General features: G+C 33.3%; 1 protein-coding gene across 4 annotated transcripts in view; it reads right to left on the bottom strand.

Annotated features, from left to right (window-relative positions):
* PPP2R3B (protein phosphatase 2 regulatory subunit B''beta) overlaps nucleotides 1–14062 on the bottom strand; it is a 109844-nt gene extending 95782 nt beyond the window's left edge. For 3 of the 4 annotated variants that reach the window (XM_051984614.1, XM_051984615.1, XM_051984616.1), the window contains exon 1: nucleotides 13707–14062. In XM_051984614.1, the coding sequence (XP_051840574.1) occupies nucleotides 13707–14051 (345 nt within the window). In that variant the 5' untranslated portion in view covers nucleotides 14052–14062. Of the gene's footprint in view, nucleotides 1–3989; nucleotides 4532–13706 lie in introns of those variants that run through there. The other variant, XM_051984617.1, reaches the window with a different exon arrangement.
* Between the last annotated feature and the right edge of the window lie 4130 nt (nucleotides 14063–18192).

Below are 18192 nucleotides of genomic sequence, written 5' to 3'. Positions count from 1 at the left end.
GATGATAGCAGCCATTGTCAAGACTCATAGCTATTCACAATAGTAGAGACACTAGTCTTTTAATAAAACAACTACAGTGAAATGATTAGAAGTAACAGTTTCAGAAATACAAAAATAAATATACTTATGTTACCAAAGCTGAAGCAATGGCTTTTGGACCTGAAAGAACAGAAAACTTTTTTGGAGTCCAAATAAAATTCCAGCTTTTCATTTAATTCCTCATAATACATTAGTGGAAAAACTGGAAAAATTCTTAATCTTTAATTCTCAAAATATTCAATTCAAAATGTATTGTGCATCTTCTCCCTGCTTCAAATATTACAAGTATCATTATTCTTAGGAACTATGAGTTAACATATACATATGTAAATATATACAAAATAAATAGAAGGTAGTTTAGGGAGGGAAAGAAGGTAGTTTAGGGAGGATGCGGAAAGAAGGTAGGTTTTTGAGCTGAGTCTATAAAGAATTCAGGAATTTCAAACAGTGGAAGTGAAGGGAAGGAGTGCAATCCATGTATGGAGGCAAACTGTGAAAAGGCTTATAGAGAATTGGGTGGAAAAACAAGTAGACCCTTGATTATGGAGCCTAGAGTCAGTGATTTGCAGGGTAATTAAGTATATCTGGAGGGAAGTAATTGAAAAGGGAGGAAGGAGCCAGGTTTAAAGAGTTTTAAATGATAAAGAATTTAATCTGATCATAGAAATTTTTTTTAAAAGCAATGAATTTTGAGGAGTGCTACTAAGTACAATAATCAAAACAAATGCAATTTCTTTAAATTGAATATATTTGTACATATATTACTATTTTAAGATAAATTTCTGAATTACTATATACAGACAAGGCAAGCAAAAAAAAAATCTAATCAAAATGTTTCATTAAGATATTATGCTACTGGGTTAGAGAACAGCTAGATTGATTTCTGTAAGTAGGTGGCTTTAAAGAAAGAAATGAGATTTAGCAAAAGAAGGGGGGGAAAAAACAGACAGGTAGAGCAAAGATTCAGAGGCCAGGAAGGAAAAAGCAAACAGGACTCAATAGCAAATAAATTAGCTGGAACAAAGTGAAATGAGATTTGTAATCAATGAGTCAAATCATCAATGAACAAGCATTTAAGAGCCTAGTAAAGACCAAGGTCATTGTTAAGCACTGGGAACACAAATTAAATAGTATTTGCCCTCAAAGAGCTTTTATTCTTTTGGGAAATTGAACATGTACATATAAGTATTTCAAAAAATAAATGTAATAGGAGAGGCAGTAGCAGCTGGGAGTGGGGGAAGGAGAAAGAAAAAGTCTCATGTAGAAGGGCGTACTTGAGATGAGCTTTAAAGGAAACTAAAGATACTAAAAGGCAGTGGGGAGGAAGGAATGTATTGGAGAGGCAGAGAGTCAGGAGATAGTGTGTCACATCAAGGAGCTTCTGAAGGGTAACTAAACAATATTACAGTCGAGATAATGACAGGCACACAGCAAATGATTTTCACTAAATGGAGTATGGGAACAGCTAGAATCCATCAGGAATGGGAACAGGATACATAGAATCTGAATTTAGTAGGAAGATTTTGAATATTATGACCAAGATTTTAAACTTGGCCAACAGAATGTGACCACCAAAACTGACAAATAAGAAGGTAAAAAATCAAAAACTTCATTATGATGAATTTTATTATTAACAAAACTTGAAACAGACAGCAGAGAAGCATTTGGTATGGTATCATAAACACAGCTATAATGCTGAACTGCAATAAATGAAGAAAGATTGAGATGTCTCTATCAAGGAGGAAGAAGTTATGAAAAATATATGACTACAAATAAAACTCACACAATATTGCCTCGACCAACATAATTTCTACACTCTACCAAAAGCCGATCAGAACATGAAACCCCTTTGCAATATTATTTGGCTGATTAACCAATATGTTCTCACAAAATTAAATTTCTTCTATTAGCCTTATTTAGCTAATCACAAAACCAATTAAGTATTTTAAACTAACTATGCCTGGTTTAGAAAATAATAGTAAATCAAACAAAAGATAGATAAATTACAGAGAATTAAAGAGTTTCCATATCTGAAAGTTTCCAATGATAAAAATCACAAGTCTAGACAAAACAAAATTCAAACCATAAAACAAATATACATGTGTGTATACACACACACATATAAGTACACACACATTCTATATAAACGTTCTAAAGACTGAAGCATATATCATTTATCCAAAAGCAATTCTATACTGTATTATATATATGCATTGTTATACATTGTCTCCATAATTTCTATCTTTCTGTATTCCCAAGATGCAAAGAATGCACACCATACAAGACTGAGATAGTTTAATCACTGTCTTACAAAACTATTTCTTCTTTACACAAAAAAGTTCTCCTTGCCCTAAACAGTTCAGTTTAAATCAAATGTTTATAAATAGATTTTAAAAAATATTGAGTTTACTATTAAAGGAATTCTATTATGTATTCTTTTGAGCATGTAAAAAAAGTTCAAACTCATATATAAAACTGAGCTTGCTTAAAGCAGGATACCTCTAATATTTTAAAATAAACTGACTTACAAAAATAAGTAATATCCTACAAAGGAAATATCAATCAAATCTGTCACTATCAAGAGGAATTTTGATTCCTGTAAATAGTCTAACAGCAATAAATCTTGAATTTGTTAATCAGCTATATACTTCAAAAGTATAGCTTTTATATATATAAAGAGTAACATTTATATAGTGTTTTAAGGTTTGAAAATGTCATACATGTTATCATGAAATAACGTATCAAGTCAAAATTTTAAGTTCTCAAAATTAAGTCTTTTTCAAAAAAGTTATTTCTCTTAAAAATTTAAAATGTTCTTCATTAAGAATTCGTGGCAAATAGATTTCCAACATGTAAAAAGCATAAACATAAATCAGAAATATTCTTTAAAATATTCTGAAAGTTACAGAATTATAATTTAAGTTTTAAAAAGTATTATTTTCTTTCTTTTTATTTGATATATTGCATTTAATTACAGAAGGAGACGGAAAATCCAGGTGTTTGGATTATCATATGTTCCTAAACCAAGACAGAGCAAAGAATTTCAGTATGCATGGAATGTAAGGTCCTGTTTGGCAGTGATATGCCCTTCTCTTATACATATCTAATCTTACTCTATGTAATCTAAACATAAAAAGGGTGAGTTAAGGACAAGCTAGTTAACACAACTAAATCTACAACTTAAAAAATTGTTGTCAAATTACCAATTATATATTTTTTATTTTTAAATTATGCCAATTTTAGACTGATTAAGAAAATATGCATGCTATTTGGTGCAAGACTTTGCCTAGATAGTTAAAATGGAGGTAAAATCAAAATCTAAAATTCAAGAGCAACAGACTTTTACATTCAAATACTCAAGTCTTTTTTAAAAAATGAATTTCTTTCAACTATATTGCAAGGGTGACAGTCATTACATAATGAGATTTTGTACCAATTCAAAGTTCAACTATAAAATATAGAATAGTTGATCCTATTTTTTTTTATTTTGAAAATGATATAAAGGGAGAAGAGATGTTTTTACCTACTTTTAGTTAATTTGAATTTTATTTGTATTGCCTGAGTTAAAACTTTGGATAAGAGAATGTATATGCAAATTCCATTTTTGTTTTAGAAAGTAAAAAAAAAAAAAGAACTGTACTTAATTCACAAATTACATATTTAATTCAACATGTCAACCAACATTTAAAACCCCAAATGCTTACAAACTACAGCTTTCTATTCTAACCCCTTTTCATAGAAGCAAGTTAATTTTAGTTTCAAATTAGCCATAGAATATTATGATAGTTTAGCATCTTTTTAAAAAAAATTAGTTAAGTACAGAAGTCAAATAAACAAATTAAAAATTAATTCCCTTCTTACATGATAACCTCAAAAGAAAGTAAAACAAATCTGTCCAATAAAAAAATAAAAGAGAAAAAAAAAAAAAAAGAAGAAGGAAAAAAGCAAACCTGAACTTGCTGGAAGGCTTTTAGTCTCTTCTTGAATCTGGAAGGTAAAACAAAATCACATCCTCTCGCCAACAATGCCAATTCCTTTCTTAGATCTGGATCTTGCCGCAAGGAAATCTCCTTTATCCTCATGCTTTCAGATTTCATATAATGTCTGCGTGTGCCAGTTCAGGCACTTCAGTCCTAGTAAATAGCAAAGCCTATTATCACACACACTGCTGCTTAAAAGCAGCAGCTGCACTCTGGTTCTGGGATATTCTAAGAACCAGCTCAACTTAGCATACTCCATACATTGAAGGGAACTTGGCTGGAATCATAGCAGACTGGAAAGTCACTTTGGGGGCCAGACCTTCAACTCCGCACATTCCAAGTTCAGAGAAAGATAATACATTATTTTTTTTAAATCATACATGAATGATCAATTAAAGTAGATTGTCATTCTTCTAACCTTTTTTCTCAAAAAAGAAAAGTAAGAATATAAAAAGACAAGTTTTGCAGCTTCTGGTATGTTGTGGCTTGTTTCATTACTGTCACACCAAACTGTAACCTGTTGAAGTGCCCAACTGAGAGTAAGGCTTACTACATAGCAATTCTATTACGTTGTTTAGTCCCTTAAAGTGGCCTCTGTCACATAAACAAATTGGGCAATATGATGATCTGAAAAGAAACATTTGGGAATAATTTGTAATAAAGCCCACAATTTAATTTTTTTTTTTCTTTCCACAATTTAGTTTTTAGGAAAAAATAAAAGATTACACTTTAAAAGGAAAATAAAAAGATCATATCAATATAGAGTAAAATTCATACACTTTTGAAAAGCACAAAAGTATAATTATTGTGATGAATATACTCAATAAAATTTTACAATTATATCAACCAACTCCAAAATTTCTTTTATTTTATCCTAAAATCTGGCTGACAAAAAACAGTTTTCACAAACCAACACCAAAAGTATTTGTTAAAGAGAATTTTTATGAAGTGTACTCTACTTCTACTAGCATTTTACACAATGCATGTAAATACATGTGGTTGCACACATGCATGTGGCATGTATACTTGCTTCTATTATTTAGGATTCAGAAGACTTAAAATGTTTAAACTCTAATTGGAGCTATTAGTTCAGAAGTTATGGAAAATATATTTGGAATATTAAATTACATCATTTTGCATTTTTATGCATGAAAATTTCTAAGTACTAAAACTACCACTCAAATAAGAGGAGATTCGAAGAAACACTAGACATGAAACTTAGAATGAGAATGTATCTATGATTTTGTTTTTATTTATTTAAATAAATGAATGAATATTAAGATTAAAAGGCTTATTGGAACTGATGCAAAGTGAAGAAAGCAGAACCAGTAAAATAATGACTAAATGGAAAGGAGAACAGTAACAAACAAACAAAATGGAATGTTTTGTGATCAAATGCAATCCCAAAGAAATGATCAGAGAACTCTTTCCCTTCCTTGCAGAAGTGGGAAATTTAAGGATATGAGACATTGTATCTACTATAAGATTTAGTTATTATGTTAGTTTTGCTGAACTATTTTTCCTGGTATTTTTTTCCTTATTCTGTTACAAAGGATGTCTCCATGAGTAGGGAATAGTTAAAGGATATAGTCATATAAAAGTGATATAAAAACAATAGATATCCATCATTTTTTTTTAAAAGAATATGATTACTTAAGAATATTTGTTTAAAATAAATTTCAAAACTGGGAAATAAGTATGATGTAGGCATCTCTTATAACCCTATTTAATATTTTTAAAACCACCACAAAAATACAGCATTTACTAAGAATCTTGATGCCTTAGGAAACAATAATAAAAATAAATAAATAAATAACCACTTTTAAAGGTAATTGGCAAAAGGTGTAAAAAAGAAAAATTATCATAATAACATAAAACTAAAGCATTTCTAAAAGTGCTTTATAAAGACTATCTCAGGGCAGCTAGGTGGTGCAGTAGATAGAGCACCAGCCCTGAATCAGGAAGACCTGAGTTTAAATCTGATCTCAGATACTTAGCACTTCCTAGAAGTTTGACTCTGGGCAAGTCACTTAACCTCAATTGCCTCAGCAAAAAAAAAAAAAAAGAAAGAAAAAAGAAAAAAATCTCATTTATCATTTCCTCTAATGTTGAGCCATCTTCACATTCTGGTATAAATTTGTATTGCTGTATTGTCTTTGCCAAATTTTTATGTTAATTTTTTTTTTTTTTTTTTGCATCAAGCATCCACTAGTATTATTGGTATAATTATAATTCTCTTTTTCTGTTTTTGTCTTCTATGATTTGGGCACCAAGACCACATTTCTCTCATCAAAGTAATTGAGCAGAATGCTTTTTTCTATTTTTGAGAACAATTTATGTAGCATAGGGACTAGATGCTTACTCAGTATTTGACAGAATTCATTTGTAAATTTGTCTGTAATAGAAATTTTTCTTTTAATAGTCTGTTTTGCTTGTTTGGATTTTCTTTATGAGATTAGATTTAAGATGTCTATTATTGTTTGGTTTAATTTAGGGCTTTTATAGGTATTTATACATTTCTCAGTTTTGTAATTTATATAACTAAGTATATAAAGTCCACAATTTACTTTTTTTTTGCATTCACCATATTCATTAATTTGAAAATGTTATTATCCTCTCTTTTAGGGGGAAGAAAGTAAAGTAGTTAGTGGTTTACTGATTTGACCTTTAAAAAGTAGTTCTAAGTTTTATTTACCTTAAAAAAAATTCTTTTGCTTTCTAATTTATTTCTCCCATGATTTTCAATATCTAGTTACTTATGCTTGTTTGGAGGTTAATCATCAATCCTCTGAGTTTCAAAACTGCATATTTACTTCATTAATCAATTACCTTTTTCTACCTTGTTAATATCTTCAGAAATAGGAATTTTATCTTAAGGGTTACTTATATTTTCTCCCTATTATATACTCATGTAAAAGAAAACTGCAGTACAGGACAGGCAGCTTTCAGGCAAGCCAACAGCAAAGCACTTTTTGACAGGTCAGGCCCCAGTGTAGCAAACTAATGGTGAGGACCTGATTTCTTGGTGCAGCTGGTCAGAAGCTAGACCCCGTGCTCCTACTGAGCAGGCCATCTAAAAGGTTCTCTGACTCCCACTGAGTCAAGTCATCTGCATTATCCTGGGCCCCCAGAATAGGAGTATGTATGAGAAGCCCCACTCTACTTCCATAAGAAGCTTAGAATATTGTCCCTTGGGCCCGAGGGCAAAACCAACTTTAAAAATTACATGAAATAGGCTGGAAAAAGGAGCAAACAAAACAAACAAAAAACTAACATTAACATAGGTTCATAGTGACAGGGGAGTTCAAAACACAAACTTGGAAGAAGACAACAATGCCAAAAATACTTGCATGCAAAGCCTCAAAGAAAAACGTGAACTGGTCTCAAACCCAAAAAGAATCTTTGAAAGAACTCAAAGATGTTAAACATCAAATAAGACAGGCACAAGAAAAAACTAAATAATAATGATGCAGAAGAATCATGAAAAAAGAGCCAATACTTTGGTAAAGGAAGCACAAAAAAGTGAGGGGAAAATATGCAAAAATTCAATGAAGAAAACAACTTCTTAAAAGATAGAATTGGCTAAAAGGAAAAGGAAGTACAATGATCCACTACAGAAAACAATTCTTTAAAAAGCATAATTGGCCAAATGGAAAAAGAGACAAAAAAGCCCACTAAATTTTTAAAAATTTAACTTTTTAAAATGTAGACTTGGGCAAGTAGAATTTAATTATTCAATTAAACATAAAGACACAAACAAAATAAAAAGAATGAAAAAATTGTGAAATTTTTCATTGGAAAAACAAATCACCTAGAAAATAGATCTGTGAGAGAATAATTAAAGTTACTGGACAGACAGCCAAAACAAAAAAAATTAATAATCTGTATCATATTTCAAGAAATTATCGATGAAAACTGCCTTAATAATATAAATAACAAATCATGCAGAACAAGAGGATAAAATAGAAAGTAAAAGAATCATTGAACACCTCCTAAATGAAATCCTAAAATGAAAACTTCCATGAATATTATAGCTAAATTCCAGATTTCCCAGATCAAGGAAAAAATACTGCAAGCAGCCAGAAAGAAACAAAAGTCAGGATTATATATGATTTAGCAGATTTTACATTAATTTGGATGGGAAAGCTTAGAATAAGGTATTCTGGAAAGCAGTGGAGCTAGGATTATAACCTAGAATTTCCTACCCACAAAAATGGAGTTCAGTGAAATAAAGGGCTTTCAAGCATTGCTGATGAAAAGACCACAACTGAACAGAAAATATGACTTTCAAATACAAGACTCAAGTGAAGCAATAAAAAGGTAAAAAGGAAAGAGAAAACTTAAGGGATTCAATAAAGTTAAACTGGCTATAATATATCCCTGGAAAATACCTGTAACTCTTAAGAACTTTATCATTATTTGGGCTATTAAAAGGTATATACATAAATAGATGGCACAGGTGTGAGCTGAAATATTCTCTGTAAGAATGAAGGACAATATCATATTGACAAGGGAAGCACCTGAGAAGCTCCCTGAAGGAGAGATTCTCCTTGAACCCTGCTTCTGTGAGATCCACCCCAGAGAATCAAGATAAAGTGGTTTATCTTGGTGGAAGTAGTTGAAGTAATCTCAGTTAGCTGGAGATCTAGATTTCTATTGACCCCTATTGTTGGCTCAAAATCACTCCTAGTAAGTGGACTCATCTAGGCCTGGGGGCAGTGACAGCATTAAGGGAATCTCATTTCCTTGTAACTTCTGTCTCAGATTTCCTTTTAAAAACAGCAATTTTAAACTCATTTCTTTACAGAGGACCTAACATGCCAATGAACTTCTCTCTACCTGGCATAGCGGCAACTCCTGCCCGCTGAAATGATATTCTCTTTCAGCATTACCCTCTCTTTATCTTTCTCACCTATTTCCCTAATAAGACTTTATACCTCTGTCGGACCTTGCCACCAAGGAATTCAGTCTTTCTATTCATGCATAGCAAAGGCTGATTTTCCAATGCCAATAATAAACTTCTTTTTGCTAGTCTAGCTTTTCAGGTTTGTAAATTCCTTTAGGAAGGACCTCTGTGCTGCCAGAAAAGGGTTCCTACAACTCCCCATCCTGAGCTGAATCCTAGGGGGATTTAAGGAGCCAAACCGCTTTATTTGGTTCCTGAACCTGCCACTAACCTCATCAACATCACAATGCAATAAAAATTATATTCAATAAAGGATCATGGAGAGATAGATTAAAAATAAAGTGGAAACTAAATAAGTTTATCCTAAAGAATGAGTAGGTCAAGGAACAAATCATAAAACAATCAGTAATTTCATTAAAGAGAATGCCGAAAATGATACAATGTGCAAAAACTCATGAGTTCGATCAAAGCAGAACTTTTATATCTCTAAATACTTATATCAATAACATAGAGAAAGAACATATCAATGATTTGGGCATACAACTAAAAAACCAACAAATTTAAAATCTCCAATTAAAGACCAACTTGGAAATCTTAAAAATCAAAGGAGAGAGTAACAAAATTGAAAATCAAAAAACTATTGAACTAACCAGTTTTATTAAAAAATAAAATAAAATAAACATTGGTTAATTTGATTTAAAAAAAGAAAATCAAATTATCAGTATCAAAAATGAAAAGGGTATATTCACCAGCAATGAAGCTAGTGAAGTTATTTTGCCCAAGTGTAAGCTAACACATCCGACAACCTAAGTAAAATAGTGAATACTGTCAAAAATATAAATTGTCCAAATTAACAGAAGAGGAAATAGAATAATTAAATAACCCTATCTTAGAAAAAAGACAGTGAACTTTCTAAGAAAAAATCTCCAGGGGCAAATGGAGTCACAAGTAATTTTTACCAAATAGTTAAAGAACAATTAATTCCAGTATTATATAAAACTTTCTGAAACAATAGGCAGAGTTCTATCAATTTTTTTTATGATACAAATATGGTGCTGCTACTTAAATTAGGAAAAGCTAAAACAGAGTGGAGAGGAAACAGTATAGACCAATTTCTCTAATGACTATTGATGGAAAATTTTTAAATAAAATACTAATAAGGACATTACAGCATTATATCACAAGGATCATATGGTATAATTAAGTGGGATTTATACCAGGAATGCAGGGCTGGCTAAGTATTATGAAAACTATCAGTATAATCAACCACATAAATAATAAAACCAGCAGAAATCATATGACTACTTCAATAGATGCAGAAAAAGCTTTTGACAAAATACAACACCTGTTCCTTTTCAAAAACACTAGAAAGCAAAGGGAAAAATGGACTTTCCTTTTAAAATGATAAGTAGCATCTATCTAAAACCATCAGCAAGCATTATCTGTAATGGGGAGAAGCTAGAAGCCTTTTCAGTACAATTAGGTATATAATAAGCAAGGATGTCTATTATCACCATTATTCAGTATTGTGCTAGAAATGTTATCTATAGTAATAAAAGAAAAAAATTGAAGGAATTAAAATAGATAACAAAGAAACAAAACTATCACTCTTTGCAGATGATATATATATATATTCAGAATCTCAGAATATCAATTAAAAAAGGACTCAAAATTAACAACTTCAGCAAAGTTGCAGCATATAAAATAAATCCACATAAATCATCAGCACTTCTGTATATAGCCATGGAAGTCCAGCAGCAAGAGAAAGTGAAATTCCATTTAAAATAAGGTGTTACTTATACCTATCAATCCCACACCTGAATTCATAGGTCAAATAAAAAAAAAGGAAAAAAAAGCACTAAGATCTTATAGAAGGAAAACTTATGGAATATAGCAATAACCCCTATATGAAATCTTTCTCCATATACATAAATCATGAGTTAATGGGAATAAAACTGAATACAGATAATCAAAATCTGCCATTTGTATTTTGTTTTGCAATACAATGTGATACATTTTTTCAGCAGACTGGCCTTCTTCATATTATTAAATAGGGGAAGGCCACTTGAAATGGAAGTGCTCAACAGGAGAGAAGGACAATAAGTCAAAATAAAAGATTTTGCTATATAGCTGCCTTATCTGCATAAAATGTTCCTAATTAGTATTAATTATGAATTCTCCTTTAGTGGTTGTATTAATTGAATCTGTACTGCATATTTCCATTGGGATGAAACAAAATACCACATTTTACTTAATTATAATTTTGACTATTCAACCTCTTCAAGGGATTCTTTATTCACACTAGTTGTATTTCCCATTTATTAAAGAACATATATTGCAAGAAGGGGATCACTATATTAAAGTTTATCTGAAACATCCTTTATTGTTTTCCAATCTACCTCTAACTATTAAGAAGATAAACTCTTATTAAAGCATATCTAGATGCGCTTTCTAGAACTTCAAAAGGAGTATTTTGATACATTGTTTGCTGACAATAATTTCTTACTAAAATATTCTTGAAGTTCAAGTTTTTGCATCTCTTTCTGAAAAAAATCTGGAGCAGTTTAAAAATCTAGTCCATAGTACTTGTGCAACAATTGGTAAGTCACAACCTCCCTGGGCCTCAGTTTCTTAATCTGTTAAGATGTAGGACGACTTCAATTAGGTGATCTGAGGTTTCTTTTTTCTAGATCTATGATCTTCTGATTTTTGTTCTTCTCTTTCCAAAATTAGTTCCCCCATTTATATTTTCACCACTATGTCTTCAGTTACCCTGACTCAAAAAAATTCAACAATTTTTCTGTGATGTTTATCTAATGTACCATACCAAATCAGTTACTGCTGATTTTTTTTTTTTCCAGAACAATTTCTCTGCTTTCTTACTTTTATTTCTCATTGCAGCCAACAGTTTGGTCATTAATTATCTTGCATCTGAACTAAATGAAAAAAGTTTTTAGAATTGGGTTTGCAACTAAAAATGCTAGAAAAGGAACAAATTAAAAACCCCCAGTCAAACACTAAACTTGAAATTCTAAAAATAAAAGGAGAGATCAATAAAATTGAAAGTTAAAAAACTATTGAATTAATTAATAAAACTAAGAGTTGGTTCTATGAAAAAACCAACAAAATAGACAAACCCTTAGTAAATCTGATTAAAAAAAGCAAAGAGGAAAATCAAATTGTTAGTCTTAAAAATGAAAAGGGAGATACTCGCCACTAATGAAGAGGAAATTAGAGCAATAATTAGGAGTTACTTTGCCCAATTTTACCCCAATAAATTCGACAACTTAAAAGGTTTTAAATCTTCTTTTTCCCACCCAGCAAACCATTGTCAGATGAATTTAAAACACCATTACTATCAAAGGCAGGGCTGTAAGTGAAAATGACACTGGCTGTATCATAACACAAATCATAACACTTAGTTTGTGCCCTGGCTTTGCCACTTATTATGTAACTTTGGGCAAATCATTTAAAGTCTTTGTGTTTTCATCTGTAAAATAGGGATATATGTAGCTATTGTATTGAGAGATTAAGAAGAAAGCATTTTGAAAACCTTAAAATATTATACAAATTTGAGTTATAATCAGTATAGGACAACAATTTACAACCATTTTAAGACATATTATCGTTGTTTGATATGGCTTTCCATTTTGGACATAACTATTATAAAACAATTTACTTTTTAAATCACAGACTAAAATAAATTTTGCTTTCAAAATTTTTGACACCATTGAGGTAAGTAGAGACACAAAAGATTAGAATTTAATAGTAAAATATATTCTATTACTTGGAGAAAATCTGCCAGTATTTAAAAAACTTTCTTGGGCTCTCATCCAGCTGAGGTAACTGGCTCTCTGCAACTTGGTTTCCTTATCAGTAAAATAGGATGACTGAATTAGAGATGGAGGAAACCTTCCATCTCTGAAATGCCATGATTCTCTTTTTTTTTGATATTCCGTCGAAATTATTTTTCCAGTTTCTTTTTGTCTTTATGCTCTCTCTTCTCCCCACCTTGCGTGCAGTTGGATGCTGACTGCACTGAATGACACATGAAAATCTGCTAAGTTTAATGTTAACCAATGTTTGACAACAACTTCTCTTTGTTGTCAGGCATATTTCTGCTGAAGAGGAAACTTTTAATCTAGTGTCTAATTCCAAAGTTTATAGTAATTTAATATCACATTACCAAACTATAATAATGAAACATATATGCTCAATTGTAGGAGTTAACAATTCTGCAGCTTCAGAAATACTGTAGATACACAGTACTTATTAAATCATATATTTTCTTTGACATCTACACACTTCAAAAACAGTGAGAACAAAGTTTAGATAACTTGAAAATGACAAATTATTTCTATACATACTACAAATCAGCAGATATAATATTTACAAATAGAAAATGATGTTAACAAAAACACTAGAGAAAATTTATTACTGTATATTCAATCCTCTGTCAAGGTAAAGAAAATCTCTACTTCATTTACTTGAACTGTATCCACATTATTATATTCTCCTGAAAATGATTAACATCTAACTTGAGAAACAGATGATAAAGAGCAATTCCATATACATTAAAACTTCTAATCAAAAATCTAATCAAAAAGAAATAATTTAGAATCTTGTTTGAGAACAAATTTCAATTCTATTTTTCCTTTTTATGTCAGACTTTAACTCAATCAATGGAAATCACGGATTCCAAGTCATACAGCAAATGTGCAAATCAAACGAATGACCTATGCATTTTATCACTTAGGAAATGTTTAAGAAGAAAAACTTACTACTCTTGTCCCTGTAGATCTACGAGTCCCTCGAACATGTGGCCCACTTCTGGAACTAGTTGAAGTACCCAGGGGCAATGCAGTGGAAACACAAGGACTAGAAGGTGTCACCAAGGGAGCCATCAGATTATCTAATATATTTTGCTTGGAGTTAGCGATTTTAGTAGTCAAGAAAGGTTCACTCTCTCCAGCATTTCCTCTACCAATTTCTATCCTTTCAGTATTCTTGATTCTTTTCAAGCAGTCCTTGAGCATCACTTGGGTGTTGGTCTCACTCAACCAGCACAGGAACAATTCATCCACTTTCATCTTTAGGACTGGCTGCAGAACTTTACCAGTTGGCATTTTTGTTTGTCTTTTACTTGTTCTTATTGTTGTTTTTCTTTCCTTTCCCCTTGTTCCCCTCCTCCTCCTTCACCAGCACAACTACCACCCGCACCCACTTTTTCTGGTCCCAAGAACGGAGGCCGGACTGTCTATATTAAAAGCTGTTCAAGGCCACGACCCCAATTCCTTCCTCGACTCCTTAAAGACACCGCCGGAATACCGGCATTGAAGTGGGGGCTATTTCGAGTTTTGGGGGGGGGAACACGAGGTCAAAAGACAGGGGCTGGAGAAGGCCCCGAAGGAGGGCGTGGCGGAACCGCAGTCCAAGCGGACGAGGGCACAGGCGGCCCCGGGGCCTCCAGAGGAGACAACAGCGTCCGACTACTTCGGAGGCAGCTGCGGGGGAACGGAGCCGGGTGCGGGGCTGAGCGCATTGGCTGGTTGGCTTCCCCAGGGGCCCCGCGAAAGAGGAGGAGGAGAAGGAGGCTCCGATGAGAGCGGAAGCGAACAGGAAGCCTGCCCAGGGCAGCTTCAAAACGGGCGCCCCCAGCCCCGCTCCAGAAGGATGTCGCCGCCGCTGGCCGCCTCACGGAGTCAGCGTACTATACGTCGTCGTACGCCATCAGTGATGTCATCACGCAACGTCCCTTTAGATATAAAAAGCCGAGGCAAGCAGGCAGCGGTTACGTTATCCCGTGGAGAGGCTTTAGGGAAGGTCTGTATGTTTGTAGTTTCGGAGGCTCTTTCTGAGCCAGGGAGTGTGACCTATTTTGTGCTGGACTCGCCAAAGCATTTCTCTACTTGTGGAGCAAGGCGGGAGGGAAGATCTGGGCATGCGCGAACTGGAAGAGTTGGCGATAAAGACACCTTTCCGGGAAATTAAATAATTAAATCGATTAATGATGGAAGTAATTGGAATGGGTGTTAACGGGTGAATTAATTCATTCCAGTTACTTAGTGAAGTCACTGCAGAGTGAGGCACTGGGGTGAATTTTTTTTTAATGCCGTTACTAAATTCTTCATCTCAAGAAATTTTCAGGTTTTTTTTTTTCCTTTTATATGCCCCGCGTTTTTTGTTCTTTTGTATGCGTATTTGTTAAGTCATTATCTGACTCTTAGTCGCCCGAATTGGGGTTTTCTTGACAGAGATATTGGAGTCGTTTGCTGTTTCCTTCTCCAGCATGTTTTACAGATGAGGAAACTGAGACAAACAGGGTGAAGTGACCTGCTCAGAGTCACAGCTAGGAAGTGTCTAAGGCCTGTTTGAACTCAAGGTTTATTACAGGCTTAGTTCTATCCGCTGTTCCGTATAGGTGCCCTTTCGCTGGTATGTAGTAGGTGCTTAATACATATTTGTTGATTTGATGACTTAATTTAATAAACATCTATTAAGCCCTTATGGGCAATGGAGATATTAAGTAAATAAACATTTTCTTTCCCTTAAGGAACTTGGAGTGCATGCAACCAATTTGTTCCCAGATAAAGTAAAAAGAAAGTTATGCAAAGTAATTTTGGAGGGATGGAGCTCTACCATTGGGGAGCGTCTTGGGATGAGCATAAACTACAAAGAACAATCTAATTTGTAGCTGCTTTTGGGGGTAGTTGGGGGTGTCTTATCTCCTGCAATTAGCACAAAGCTTTGCATATTTTATAAGGGGTGCATCTGGGCCTGGGATTTCATCTATGTTGGAAACATCCTCCATCAGCCAATAAGTTTTTTAATTTAAGTGCTTAGTTGCTGGGGGCACTTAGATTAAATAATCTGTCCAAGATCACAGGTAATAACTGCTGGATTTGGATGTGAGAAGGTAGTTGTCAATGGGTGCAAAGATAGAGACATAGAAGGTTTTTTGGACATGGATGAATTGGGAATTTGTTTTACTTGTTTTTAACAAGACCATTATTTTTCTTGCATTCCCAATTTGGGAAGGACGGGATGGGAAAATGTGGAAGGAAAAGGAGGCAGATTGTTTGGAAAAAATAAAATTTAATTTGAAAAATGTTTGTTGAAGTAAATGGATCTTAACCATCATGTAATCCAACTCTCTCATTCTGTGGATGAGAAAACTGAGCTCCAGAGAGAAAGAGTTTTTTTGTCCAAGGTCACACAAGTAGTAGGTGGTCAAAGAAAAAAATGTAATTCAGATCCTCAGATTGTAAAGACTTTCCATTTATACCACATGGTTCAGATAATCCATTTGGCCCTTCTTTAATCTTCAATTTTTTTTTTTTTTTTTTTTTTTTTTTTTATCAACTGGTTCTTTCCTGGTTGCCTTAAAACAAGCCTATGCTTTTGTCATCCTTAAAACAAAAAACAAAACAAACAAACAAAAAACCCTCGATCCAGCCATTCCTCCTGGCTACCTACCATTCTATCTCTCTTTTTAGTTAAATTTAATGAAAAAGTTGTCTACTGAGTTCAAGTGCTTACTCTCCCCTTTCTTTATTCAAAGTCCTCTGCAGTCCTCATTACTCAACTAAAATAGCTTTCCAAAGTTACCAGTGATTTCTTAACTGCTAAATCTAATGACCTTTTCCCTCTTCTAATTCTTCAGTCTTAGCCTCTTTATTACATTTGATACTGTTGATCATTTTCTCATGAATACTTTCTACTCTAGGTTTTCAGGACTTTGCTCTTTCTTGTTTCTCCTACCTGTGACTATTTTTTCTTATATAGTGGATTTTCAGCTATTCTAATGCTTACTAATCATAAGTGTCTTCCAGGGTTCTGTCCTGATCCCATTTCTCCCTCTACAATCACACTTGACAATCTCATCAGTTATCAGTTCAGTTATTATCTGTATGTAGATGATTCACATATCTCTATTTACAGCCCTAATCTCTCTTTTGGGTTCCAGTTCCACATTGCCAGCTGCCTTTTGATTATCTCAAACTGCATATTACGTAATCATTTCAAACTCGATATGTCCCAAATCAGAACTCATCTTTCTCTTCAAACCCTTCCTTTCCCCCAACTAACCTCTTGCCATCAATGGCTTACTATTCTTTCACGCTCAAAATCTGAGTGTCATCCTTGATATCTCACTCTAAAATAGCCAATCTGTCATCAAGTCTTATTATTTTTATCTTCACAATATTTTTCCTACATCCTCTTCTCTACAAATACAACCATCACCTCCTGCCTGGACTCTTGTAATAGGCTCGTATTGTTATTTGCCTCAAATTTCTCCTAACTCCAAACTATTCTCCTCTCAGTTGCCAAAGTGATTTTCTAAAGTACAAGTCTTACTATTCCATGCCCCCTATTTTATTTGGTTCTTTTGTTAATTTGTTTGGTTCCTTATTGTCTCCAAGATGAAATAAGCAATGTTGTGGTTGTATTTTAAACCCTTCACCATCTGGCCTATTTCTGTCTTAACAATGTTCTTAAATTTTATTCTCATACTTGCTGCTGCATCTCCCCCATGTTGGCTGTGTTCTCCTCTGCTTCCTGGCCTTCTTCAAGACCTTTTGTTAGTGACCTTTTTATTATTATTATTATTTTTTGGCTTGGCATTTTGAGTTAAGTGACTTGCCCAGTGTCAGGCTATTAAGTATTAAGTGTCTGAGATGGGATTTTGGACTCAAGTTCTCTTGATTTCAAGATCAGTGCTTTATCCACTGTGGCATCTAGCAGCCCCAATAGGGCCTTTTCTTCATCCCCTCACCTACTTCCTATCTCCACAAACTCTTCCCTCTATTTACTATGTATATGTGTGTATACATATGTGTTTTATGTATATCTGTGTCTTGTGTGTACATAATTGCTTTTGTCTTCCCAATTACATTGAGAGCTAGTTGAGCATAAGATTTATATTTTTGCCTTTTTAAAAATAAATGCTTAGCTCAGTGCCCGACACATAGAAAACCCTAAATAAATGCACATTAGCTGACTGCTGATATCATGCCCAGCTGTACCTACATGTACCTACAACCTTTCTTGTGCATTTCTTTATGTTTTGAAACCCCTTCTAAAACTCATCACATATCTCAGCCTGTTGAAAACCAGTTCTGCACTAAAGCCTTTACTGATCGTTCCTTATTATAAATGATCTTTGTTTTTATATCTGTTCTTATAACACTTCATATTCCTTTTGCACTTAAGGGCAGGTAACTGATGATAAATCCAAGAACAGTATGATTTTGTAAGAAGTGATGT

Source organism: Antechinus flavipes, chromosome 3, assembly GCF_016432865.1.
Source record: "Antechinus flavipes isolate AdamAnt ecotype Samford, QLD, Australia chromosome 3, AdamAnt_v2, whole genome shotgun sequence".
Lineage (NCBI taxonomy): Eukaryota > Metazoa > Chordata > Mammalia > Dasyuromorphia > Dasyuridae > Antechinus > Antechinus flavipes.
This window is presented reverse-complemented; position numbering and strand designations above follow the sequence as displayed.